The sequence below is a fragment of the Vigna umbellata genome, chromosome 5, assembly GCF_029865625.1.
Source record: "Vigna umbellata cultivar VRB3 chromosome 5, Vumbellata_1.0, whole genome shotgun sequence".
Classification (NCBI taxonomy): Eukaryota; Viridiplantae; Streptophyta; class Magnoliopsida; order Fabales; family Fabaceae; genus Vigna; species Vigna umbellata.
In genome coordinates, this window is record NC_142169.1 from 41655228 (window position 1) to 41667960 (window position 12733).

The window sequence follows — 12733 nt, forward strand, 5'->3', positions numbered from 1 at the left end:
GAAGTTGCCAATGGCGCCTGAAATTCATAATAACGTAACTATTAAATATTAAAATCACATATGGAACATTATTATGTTAACAAAGTTGACTTACCCGGATATATAAGGCAAAAAGTACATTTTCTTGCCCCTTCGAAAACTGCTTATCAGACTCATGTTGATATGCTCAAAATCATTTGATTGATGAATTGATTGGGGATCAATGAATCCATAATCATCAGAACGCCCCAACTTATTAGTGACCCCAGACATATACCTGAAATCAAAAATTAACTTTGATATAAGGATACTTGATATATAAATCAATTTTATATATAAATAATTGGTCATAGACTTACATCGTCCATAGTTGAATAATTGAAATATTCAACTCTTGTGTTCCCGACGCAAGCTCACGGACATCTTGGCTATTAAGGTATATTGGGACCTCAGAGCCATGCCCAAATACATTAGCATCATACTGAACCTCCAAAGGCTTATCATCAAGGATGTCAGCAAGTAGATGCAATGAAGAAAGAGGGTCATCCTCAGATAGAGGAATCTTCTGTTGTGCCTGCGTCTGTTGTTACATGAAAAGATAAGATAAGTTTTGACATCAAAAACCTTTAAAATTGAGAAGTGTAAAGAAGAATTTCATACCGAGGGGTCAGAAACTGGTTTAACCAAAAATTTAGGCCAAGTGATAAACGACTTATATGCTTGTTCCACAGTGAAAATCTCTTCCGTGGACAGTGGAACCGAGGCATCTGGCATGATCATTTCATCCACTGAGACCTTCACCTCATCCTCTAATAGTTGCATACCATGACATACAGTCGCTGACCTAAACTCTGTTCCACGAGCTACCAGCACCATCTCAGTATCTTCTAAAATGTATAGCAGACATGGACTACCATCGTCCATGTCATCCTCTGGGATGGCTGATGCGGAACAACTTCCTTTGCCGCTTCTCCCTGTCAGAGTAAATGTTAGATTATACAAGAGATAGAAATAATTGCACATTAATGTTTATTAAGTTTACCTGTGGGAGGGGGAGGGATAACATGTTCCTCTATAGGAGACTGCACCGGGCGCATGCTCTGAAACTGCTCCTGGTATAGCATCTGGAATTCAGCCCTCACCTCGGCCCTGATCTCCTGCATAAGGTCTTGTCGGACCTTTTTTGTGATCTCTTCTGTCATCCTTTGTGTATCGCTGTATGAATATGAAGGCTGACGAGAAGAGCTCCCAAAATAATCTGTAATTCCTACTCCAGGACCTGCAGCACGTACACGTCCAGGGTGCTCAGGTCGTCCAATTGCAGCAGCAAGAATATCCTGGCGACCCTCTAGAGTGAATTGGCCTTGGGAGCTCTGCTCAACCAAGGCGTCCTGAAAACACCATTATTCTTTAAATAGTTTAATGTAGTATGTATAATGACAATATTTATTATTTTAGGAACAGTGATAACTTACAATTTTTTCAGAAATCTCTCGTGCAGTGTCGGAAGAGTAGGTGCCCGATGGTCGCATACGGGCCAACTTCCATTTCTCATGTCTAGACGGTGGAGAAGGAGGCTGAGGAGGGCTACCACTCTGAGATGGTGGTATAGCATCTGCCTTTTGCTTGAGGATTTTCTCCTCAAGCTTCCTATACCCACCACGAGATAATAGGTGGGGGTTTTTGTTCTTAGCACTTGTTCCTTGTGCTTTGCTTCTAATTGTCTGTCACATACACATTAATTAATCAGTTCATATGATATATATTTGTTAATGAGGAATTGAATAATATGAACTACACTAACCTGCCATTCCTCTGACATCCGACTCTCTTTAAAAACCCGCCAAGTCTCCTCATCAATGGACTTATATGAACTACATGGACTTTTATGTTTAAGGTGTCCAAAGATGTACCTTGATGTCAACTTGCTTTTAAAGTTTCTGAAATTTTCTGCAACAGTTGACAAACACTTATTTCTAAGTGTTGGGACATTTGGAATGTCAAATGTCATCTGAAAAAAACATAATAAAGTTGTATAAGTACAAAATTATCAATATAAACAAATTTTAATTCAAATGCTATTAACTAACTTACCAATATATCTTGCCAAATAATGTTCCGATCACCCTCGGACACATGATCAAAAGATGGAATGAGAATGCTAATCCTATCACGTGCCACTACTCCAAGGTATGATCGGAAGTCATCTGCATGGGGGCCAGTTGCCACACCCGTGGTGACATTCACATTCACCGGAGTTCTTTCACCACTATTTTTCCTCATTAATAGTTGTTTCATCCTAGTGGGTCCTCTAGTGGATCTGGTTGGGGGAGCCTCATCCCCTGAAGAATGTGGATGATCAGCCATATATCTGTCAAAATAAATAACAACATTAAATTTTCTTTCAAGACTTATGTAATATCATATAAATTAACAAAACATGTAATAGTACAGAAATTGAAAATTCATACATAAAGATATGGATTCATCATATGTATATTCCCTCATCATGATCTGACCGAATTGCATGTACATCATCGTCAACTACAGATTGGTCATCCAAATTTGTTGTAGTTTGAAATGAATGGTTGTCAGCAATATCAATATTAATCAGATTGTCTTCGTTAACTTCAATTTGTTTTTTGCCTTGAAGAACAACATACCAATGGTCAGACGCAGGATCTTTGACATAAAAAACTTGAGATGCTTGATGTACCATGATAAAAGGTTCGTCTCGATAACCCACCTTGCGAAAATCAACCAGTGTCATACCCGAGTCATCTATTTTCACACCACTCTTATTGTCAAACCACTTACACTTGAACAATGGAACGGAAAACTTGGTGTAATCAACCTCCCATATCTCTTCTATTATACCATAATATCTCATTGATCCAAGTACAGGAGATTGATCTTTTGATGTGGAAAATTGAAGTGACTCAGCTTCTAAACTGACTCCACTATTTTGTACTGTGCTTTTATCATCCAAAGTCTTCGTATAGAATGTGCAATTGTTGACTTCATAACCTGTACAACACATGACATCAAACTTCAAACCATTTGCAAGCCACAATAAAGTTTCAGAAGAATGTGGCTCTTTGTCAATTTCAGATTTGAACCAAGACATAAATGTTTTGTTATGCTCCATCAATTGCCATTTCTCTGATTGTCTTGGATTTTTATTCTTAACAATGGCTTTGTGTGCTTCCAAAAAAGGGATCACCTCATCTGTGTTGTTCAATATATAAAGATGCGCTTGCAACAATTCTTCGCGATCTTTTGTCACCACATTGACACCTCGGATGCTTTTACTTGTAGAAAATTTATTCAACCATGCTGTGCGAGGAACTCCTATTGGATTCGTTGATGTCATGTAATCTGAACAAAACTCGATACTTTCTTCAGCAATATACCTTTCAATCATCGAACCTTCAGGACGATATGGATTTTTAACGTACCCTTTCAAAATCTTCATATAACGCTCAATAGGATACATCCATCTTAAGTATACCGGTCCGCACAACTTGATTTCTCTAACCAAATGAACAAGTAAATGTACCATGATGTCAAAAAAAGATGGAGGGAAAAACATCTCTAGTTGACACAAGATGATAACAATCTCGCCTTGAAGTTCATCTAACTTTGTAGGATCGATGGCTTTACTACATATTGACGAGAAAAATGAACACAACCTGTTTATGGTGTGCCTAACATTTTTGGGCAAAATTCCACGAATAGCCACCGGTAACAACTGTTGCATTAAGACGTGACAATCGTGAGACTTCATGCCAACAAGCTTTAAGTCCTGCATTGACACTAAACTCTTCATATTTGAAGAGTATCCTTGTGGTACTTTGATACTCTTTAAACATACACAAAAACTTATCTTCTCTTGTCTAGACATTGTGTAACATGCAGGGGGCAAATAAGTACGTTTACCAATCTCCTTGGGTGCCAACTCTTCTCGGATATTCATGTCAACCAAATCCAAACGAGCATTCACTCCATCTTTTGTCTTTCCCTGAATGTTGAGTAATGTACCAATCAAGCTATCACACACATTCTTTTCTACATGCATCACATCTATGCAATGTCGAACATCTAACTTTGACCAATATGGAAGATCAAAGAATATTGATTTCTTCTTCCAAGGGGTCGTTACAGATGACTTCTTCGATGTTTTCCCAAATACATGATGTATTTTATTAACTTTTTCAAGAACTTGAAGGCCAGTAAGTGGATTTGGTGCTTCGTCCCTCTCTTGATCTCCATTGAATGCTTTTTTTAACCTTCGATATGGATGATTACGTTTTAGAAATCTCCGATGACGCAGATACACCGTCTTTCTTCCATGTTTCAATTGATGAGCTGCAGTGTTTTCTTCACATATAGGACACGCTTTATGACCCTTGACACTGTATCCTGACAAATTACCATAAGCAGGAAAGTCATTAATGGTGCAAAATAACATTGCACGCATCATAAAAGTCTCTGAAGCGAATGCATCAAATATTTCAACCCCATCAACCCACAAAACCTTCAAGTCTTCAACTAGTGGGCTTAGATAAACATCTATGTCATTTCCAGGCTGCTTTGGACCAGATATCATCATAGACAACATCATGTACTTCCTCTTCATGCACAATGCAGGAGATAAGTTGTAAATTATCAATATAACTGGCCAACAACTGTGATTGGTACTCAGATTACCAAATGGGTTCATTCCATCAGTGGCTAAACCAAGCCTAAGATTTCTACACTCTTTACCAAATTCGGGGAATTGTCGATCAATATTTTTCCATTGCTTTGAATCAGCTGGATGACGAAGCAGCCCGTCAATTTTTCTCTCATCTGCATGCCATCTAAGATTTTTAGCATCTTTGGGATTCGCAAACAAACGCTTAAGTCTGGGCACTATTGGAAGGTACCAAACTACTTTCAAAGCAGATCCATTTTTTTCTATCCGACCATTATCTTCACTATTGTTTTTTGACTTGTATCGTGATAAGCCACATTTTGGACACTTTGTCAAAAATTCAAACTCTTTCCTATACAAAATGCAGTCATTGGGACAAGCATGTATCCTTTTATACTCCATACCCATTGGACAAAGAATTTTCTTCGCATCATAATTACGAGTGGGCAGTGTATTTCCATCTGGCAACATTTCATTCAACAACGTCAACAGTTCTGTAAAACTCTTATCAGTCCATCCATTGCTCGCCTTCAAATTCATGAGCCTTAACACCGCTGATAAACGTGTGAACTTAGTTGAACCGACATACAAAGGTGTTTCTGCATCAGTCGACATCGTCTCATACACATGAGCTTTGGCAAAATTTTCTGCTCCAACATCGCGGATCATGTCCTCCAATTTGTCTTCATCCGGTCGATCTTCTTCCATGGTGGAATCAGTAACATTTACACTTTGAGAGTCAGTGGGAAAATCCATTTCTTCGCCGTGCCAGATCCATGTTGTATAGCATCTTAGAAAACCATCACATATAAGATGTTCTCTAATTTGAGTTGCGTTCAACTTTCTCCCATTCAAACAGTTCACACAAGGACATCTAAACTTCACTTCATCATCAGTTCTCCCCTCATTACGTTGCGCAAATTGTATAAATTCCTCTACACCTCTCTCGTACTCAGCACTAATACGTGGTAAATTAATCCAATTTCGATCCATATTCCTAAATATTACATAAATAATATTTTAAGGTTTATAAATAATACAAGAACTACAACACACATTACCAAAACTATAGCAAAAACCATACCATACATTACCAAAACTATAACAATTTCATGCATTATCAAAATTAAAGCAAAAATTATACCATACATTACCAAAACTATAGAAACTTCATACATTACCAAAACTATAGCATTATGCCAAAACTAATGAAGAAATCACGTCAAGAATGCAAAAGGACATAAATACCTGGAAGAGGAACGGCGGCGGAGAGGGTGAAAAACGCAACACAACGGCGGCGGAGAGGGTGAAAAACGCAACGAAATCCCGATTTTGATCGGCTAAAACTCGTTTTTATCGTCAAAAATGAATAATGACCGAACAATTTTGAGTTTAAACGGTGAAAAACGCAAAATCTGAGATGATGGGTGGTTCGGAGGAAGAAGAAACGCGAAAACAGTGAGAACGCGCGAGGAAGACGACACTGTTCCAAGTTTTGTTTTTTAACTCTGAACGGGGGAATCTACCGCGGTTCACTACTTAACCGCGGTATAATATAGGTATATGCCGCGGTTTCACGCCCAACCGCGGCATATACTGATTAAATAAATAATCCTAAATGGCATTTTTGAAATTATATTCAAACTATATGCCGCGGTTCAGCGGGCAACCGCGGTATATACCTCGAAATATTTCAAATACATATTAAATTAATTTCAGATAGGAGAATATGCCGCGGTTGCTCGTAGAACCGCGGCATATACCCCTGTAACGTCCTCAACACAACTGTCTCCCCAACTGCCTTATGGGGAATTTCAGAAGTTACAGGGGGTATATGTCGCGGTTCTCTGGGCAACCGCGGCATATACCCCCTGTAACTTCTGAAATTCTCTGACTGGCAGAGAAGTTGAGACGTTACAGGGGGTATATGCCGCGGTTGCCCAGAGAACCGCGGCATATACCCCCTGTAACTTTTCAAATTCTCTGACCCAGTCAGCACCTGCAATAAATTGGCAGGGTATAGGCCGCGGTTGTGCAGAGAACCGCGGCATATACTCTGTTATTTAATTTTTTATTCATACGTGGCGTCAAAGGCAATGGTTGACTGGAGTATATGCCGCGGTTTGGAGCAGAACCGCGGCATATATGTTCGATTTATTTACAAAACTGCCACCGCGCACCATTATGCTGCGGTTTTCGTTGAACCGTGGCATAATGTGCGCTGTAAAAACCCAATTTTTTACTAGTGGAAATTGCCTTTCAATATTTGAATTTTATGAATGCAATGCAATGCTCAAGAATAAAAGTGATGTTTGGAGAATGTTTAAAGAACAAATAAGAAACCTAAAAACAATTATGAGGAAATAGGGTAATTCTACTACTTTTCCAAGATAGATTCATCGTCGGTTATTCACAGATCATTGTTCAATTGATTATTGTTCAAGTTTCAAATTAATTAAAGTACATTCTTAATTAATTTGAGGGTGATCATGCAATTACCCAAAGTAAATTCTCAATCAATTGTAAAACATTTCTAGATTATTCACAATAAATTCAAGCAAAGTACATTCTCAATCAAATTCTATTGTGTTTAATCATGTCTATTCTTAAATCTCCTAACAAAATTAAAAGCCAATTAATCAAAGTAAATTCTCAATTAATTATAGTTAAAATTGTTACCACCAATCAAAGTACATTCTCAATTGATAGCAAAAACCAGTTTAATCATATGAAAGTTCCTAAATCTAATCAAAGTAGATTCTCAACCAAACCTAGAAACCCTTAAACTCATATGATCAATATGCATGTAGATTTAAACACCTTATGATGCAAAAACCATTGCTTTTAATATGATAGAGAGATGAAAGACATAGAAAGAGAATAACTTAAATCAATAATCAAAAGAAACAATTGCATTAATTCCACTTAACCTCAGAATCCATAATGAAATTACACTGGAATACCCTAGGACCTTAGCCCTCCATGAATGGAGTGAACCACGTGACGAAATAAAAGTGAGAGGTGTGGTGGATGCTGGCTTCCAGTGGAGGAGTATGAGAGAATGAATGAAGTCCCTTTCTGCCTCCCCTGGGTCTCTTTATATAGGACTTGTTTGGGCGTGGACTCCGAATAGTTTGTTTATAAGATATTTTCTGTTGATATATTATATATTTCAAATATTCATTAGATTAAATTTGTTTTAAAGAACATTTGATAGATATTAACTTAATTATCTTATATCATATATTTTCCAAATAACTAAAAGATTTAGATAATTATAATATTATTTGGAAGATATTTTATGTTGATATTCCCAAATTAATTCAATAATTGAATTTTCTCTTTTAGCTTTTCTGATTATTCAAAATTGTAGAACAACCCCTGATAATTTTAATATTCACACTTCAGCCCCTTTGTTTCTTTTCAAAATTGCAAAAAAGCCCCTCGGTTGACCAACCTTGATTAGATTCAACCAGCATTGACCATCATTGACCAGCTTTGACTCAAAAATGACTCACCAATGGAATCTTGACACGTGTAAGCCCCTTCCCCACCCAAAATTAAGGTTTCAGATTGGGGGGACAGGGGAAAAATTCTCGCTCCTACGTTGTGAAGGGATTTTTTGTGGTGAAGAATGGAGGATCCTGCGCGATTGGGTTCCGATTTTGGCTTTTTCTGGTAGTAGTTGTGTGCAAGTTGCGGGTAGAAGCGAATAGCAGCGCGACGGCGTGAAGAACTCGCGTCTGGTCTCACGATGGTGGCAGCTTCATAACGGCATGGTGGCCTAACGAGAAAGGAAGACTCGCGTTGTGGTGGCAGCATGGTGTGATTCTCGCGATGTAGCAGAGGTATGATGCGGCGGCCATGGAGGTTTCCCGGTTAGCGGCGAGATTGGTTGCAATCGCGGCGGCTTGTGTTGTGGAGATAGTGAGAACAGTGCAGCAAGGCGGCAAGGCAGCTTGCGAGAAAGAAGATGTTGGCCGGCGGTAAGGATGGTTGCGGCAAGGTGGAGACGATTATGCTGACGTGTTAGGGCTGAGGTGGCATGTTCTGATTGGTTAACTAGTGAGTGAAAGGATCAGTGATGTGTCATCATCTAAGTGGTTCAATCTGTTAGTGGTGGTCTGCCACGTGGCATGATCTGGTGAAGTCTGACTAGTTAGTGGTAGGAGGGGTATGGGTAGGAAAATTTAGGGGAGTAGGAGAAAAGGCTTAGTGTTTTGGCTTGGTTAAGAAAAGAGGGGTGCAGGAAGGGAAATTTGGGAGCTGCAAGGGTAAAGACTGCCTCTTTGGCCCATCTGTACATTATTTTCCAAACAAAATCTGATTTTGGGCCTTAATTTGCAATATGGACCAATAAAGCTTTAATTTCAACTGGACAAATAAACATTAGAATATCCAAGAATAATTTATGCGCTAAAACTTCCCTTTTACATCTCTTTAACTCTCAAACCCAACAAATCCAATCCTCACAAATTCACTTTAAATTAATCATTTAAGCACATGAATCTCATCAAAAAATTAAATTTTAAAGCACAAATGTGGGCTTAAATATGCACTTATCACACCCACACACTTATCCTTTTGAACTCTGGGCAAAAGTGATTAATTTCAAAACTTTGTTCTGGGTTATTTTATTCTATATTTGCATTTGGAACAAAAGAATGAATACTCACCCACACACTTATTCATCACTTATTTTTAACAAAATCCATTACTCCTTCTTTTTTCCTAAGGTAGGAACATATGATTTTTCTTTCTGTTCTCATTTGACAATGACTAAAAATAAGAAAAAATAGTCTTAAAGCTTAAAGGAGTTTCCAATGGATTAATGTTAGAACAAGTTTATTTGGCCAAGTAGCTAAAACAGGAAATGCCTCAATCATATCAAATCATGCATATTCACCTCAATTGCACAACACATAATCAAGCTAAATATTAGAGTATCAACAAAACATGGACAAATCTCACAAGAAAAATAGGTATGGTACATGGTGGCTCATCCTTAACATTAAGCCCAAAACTCACATGGTTCAAATTTCTTTCACAAAAGATTTAATCATGAAATTCTCAAGTCAACTCAATCAGCAAATCATAAAAGCAATCCACTCATATCAACATGACTCATTTTTTCTCTTGAATTCATGTTCATTCCAGTTACTGATTCAAACTCTCAAATCCAATGCAAATATTTTTTTTAAAAACAAACAAAATAGGTAACAAAATTAATTATTTCCCCACAACCCCACACTTAAACTATACATTGTCCTCATTGTATGCCTTATATGTAGAATGCAAAGAAAAAAAAGTATGAGGGTAATTACCTCCTTCATGGTGGAAGAAATGTTGGAGTGGTCAAATTCACTCCATCCATCGTCTTGTTCAGCTTTTCTTGATTTTCATTAAATGTCCGCAGACGATAGCCATTAACCTTGAAGATTCTATCAAAAGATTCTTCCTTGATCTCCACTGCTCCATAGGGAAATACTTGTGTTACAATGAATGGGCCTTCCCATTTGGAGCGTAATTTACCACTCATAGGCCCTACCCTGGACTTGTACAATAACACCTTTTGACTTATGTTGAAATCCTTTTTGGTCACAAGCTTTTGGTCATGGAATTTCTTGGTTTTCTCTTTGTAAAACTTGGAGCTTTCATAGGCTGTGAGCCTAATCTCCTCTAGTTCTTGTAGTTGGAGCTTTCGCTCTTTCCCTGCTTCTTCCATGTCCAAGTTACAAGCTTTCACAGCCCAATATGCCCGGTGTTAAATCTCCACAGGTAAATGGCAAGCCTTTCCAAATACAACCCTGAAAGGTGACATACATATTGGTGCTTTGTAGGCCATCCGATGTGCCCAAAGTGCATTATCCAATCTTGCGGCCCAATCCTTCCTATTTGGCTTCACTAGCTATTGCAATATCTTCTTGATCTCTTTGTTAGAGACCTCAGCTTGTCCATTACTTTGGGGGTGATATGGTGTAGCAATGCGATGCGTCACCCCATACTTTTTCAACATATTATCTAACAGCTTATTGCAAAAGTGGGTCCCTTGATCACTAACGATGGCTTGTGGTATTTCAAACCTAAAGAAAATGTTAGACCTAACAAAACTCATAACAACTCGAGCATCATTAGTCCTTGTGGCTATGGCTTCCACCCATTTGAAAATATAGTCTATAGCAAGCAAAATATAAGAAAACCCAGAAGAAGATGGAAAAGGACCCATGAAGTCAATACCCCAAATATCTAATAGCTCACAACATAGCATGGCTTGTTGAGGCATCTCTTCCCTCTTGGTGATGGATTTGGATGCCCTCTGACATTGTTCACAATTTTCATATATCCTCTGTGCATCTTTAAAGATGGTAGGCTAATATAATCCACAATCCAACACCTTCCTACCTGTCCTTTGCGTGCCATAGTGTCCTCCAAAAGGTGATGAATGACAAAATTCAAGCACATAAGGTATCTCTATGTCAGGAACACACCTCCTTACAACTTGGTCACTACCAATGCGCCATAAGAATGGTTCATCCCATACATAGTACTTCACCTCACTTTTCAGTTTGGCTTTCTCAGATTTGGAGAAAGATGGAGGAATAGTTGAAACAACCAAATAGTTAACAATGTCAGCAAACCAAGGTTCAGGATACATACCTTTTACAGAAGTCAATGCTAGTAGGACTTCATCAGGAAAGTCATCCTGAATAGGAATTTCATCTTCTTCTTTTTCAATCCTACTAAGATGGTCTGCTACTAGATTATGGGTTCCACTGTTGTCCTGAATCTCAATGTCAAACTCTTGGAGCAGTAGCATCTATCTGATCAACCTTGGTTTGGAATATGCTTTCTTTAGAAGGAATTTTAATGCAACATGATTTGTATAAACAATTACCTTGGATCCAAGTATGTTTGATCTAAATTTACCCAAGGCAAATACAACATCTAGTAATTCCTTCTCAATTGTGGTATAATTTGCCTGTGCAATGTCCAATATTCGGGAAGCATAGTATATCACATGTGGTAGCTTCCCATTTCTTTGTGCAAGTACCGCTCCTACTGCAAAGTTTGATGCATCACACATAAACTCGAATGGCAATGTCCAATCAGGTGGTTGGATGATGGAAGTGGTAGTGAGTGCCTCTTTCAAGAATCAAAAGCGGCTTTGTACTTCTCTCCAAAGTTAAATGGTACATCCTTCTGAAGTAAGTTGGAGAGAGGATTAGTTGTCTTGCAAAAGTCTTGTATAAACCTCCTGTAAAACCATGCATGACCAAGAAAAGATCGAACCTCTCGTACAGAAGAGGGGTAAGACAATTGTGAAATAACATCAATTTTAGCAGGATCTACAGATATACCATTCCTGGAAACAATATGACCCAAAACTATACCTTCTTCCACCATAAAATGACACTTTTCAAAATTCAAGACAAGGTTAGTTTCCTCACATCACGGCAAAACTCTTGCATGGTTAGCTAAAAAATTATCAAAAGATGAACCATACACACTGAAATCATCCATAAAAACCTCAATACAATGCTCCAATAAGTCTGTACATATACTCAGCATACATCGTTGAAATGTACTAGGAGCATTGCATAGACCAAATGACATTTTTCGATAAGCATATTTACCAAAAGGACAAGTGAAGGTAGTCTTATGTTGGTCCTCCAGGGCTATACAGATTTGAAAATACCTGGAGAATCCATCTAGAAAACAATAATGTGACTTACTTGTCAAACAGTCTAGCATCTGATCCATGAATGGCAAAGGAAAGTGGTCCTTTCGAGTGACTTGTTTCAATCTCCTATAGTTAATACAAACCCTCCAACTATTCTGAATACGAGTAGGAATTAACTCATCCTTCTCATTCTTCACCACTGTGATTCCAGATTTCTTGGGAACCACATGTACAGGGCTCACCCAAGTGCTGTTAGAAATGGGATATATGATACATGCTTGTAGCAACTTGGTTACCTCTTTCTTGACAACCTCCATTAGTTGAGGATTCAGTCTTCTCTGAGGTTGTCTCATAGGTTTAGCATCCTCCTCCAAAAG

General features: G+C 38.2%; 2 protein-coding genes across 2 annotated transcripts; both read right to left on the reverse strand.

The window, feature by feature from the left end:
• Positions 1-526: 526 nt before the first annotated feature.
• On the reverse strand, positions 527-8497 carry LOC148198370 (uncharacterized). Its single transcript, XM_088115778.1, has 3 exons — positions 8159-8497; positions 1455-1703; positions 527-1370 (listed from the first exon to the last, which is right to left on the reverse strand). Exons 1-3 carry the CDS (start codon positions 8495-8497, stop codon positions 1002-1004), a joined length of 957 nt encoding a protein of 318 aa, XP_087971904.1. The 3' UTR covers positions 527-1001.
• A 1507-nt stretch (positions 8498-10004) lies between these two features.
• LOC148198371 (uncharacterized) lies at positions 10005-10400 on the reverse strand. The gene has a single exon (XM_088115779.1). It carries the CDS (start codon positions 10398-10400, stop codon positions 10005-10007), a length of 396 nt encoding a protein of 131 aa, XP_087971905.1.
• Between the last annotated feature and the right edge of the window lie 2333 nt (positions 10401-12733).

What these genes read in the sequence shown, in the direction of transcription:
- LOC148198370 (XM_088115778.1), bottom strand. Translation starts at nt 8,497, where the DNA reads ATGCTGCCACCACAACGCGAGTCTTCCTTTCTCGTTAGGCCACCATGC. An exon ending in GTCAAAGCTGGTCAATGATG is followed by an intron (nt 1,704 to 8,158) that starts GTCAATGCTGGT and finishes TGTATGTGACAG; the next exon opens with ACAATTAGAAGCAAAGCACA. An exon ending in GAGAGATTTCTGAAAAAATT is followed by an intron (nt 1,371 to 1,454) that starts GTAAGTTATCAC and finishes TGGTGTTTTCAG; the next exon opens with GACGCCTTGGTTGAGCAGAG.
- LOC148198371 (XM_088115779.1), bottom strand. Translation starts at nt 10,400, where the DNA reads ATGGAAGAAGCAGGGAAAGAGCGAAAGCTCCAACTACAAGAACTAGAG.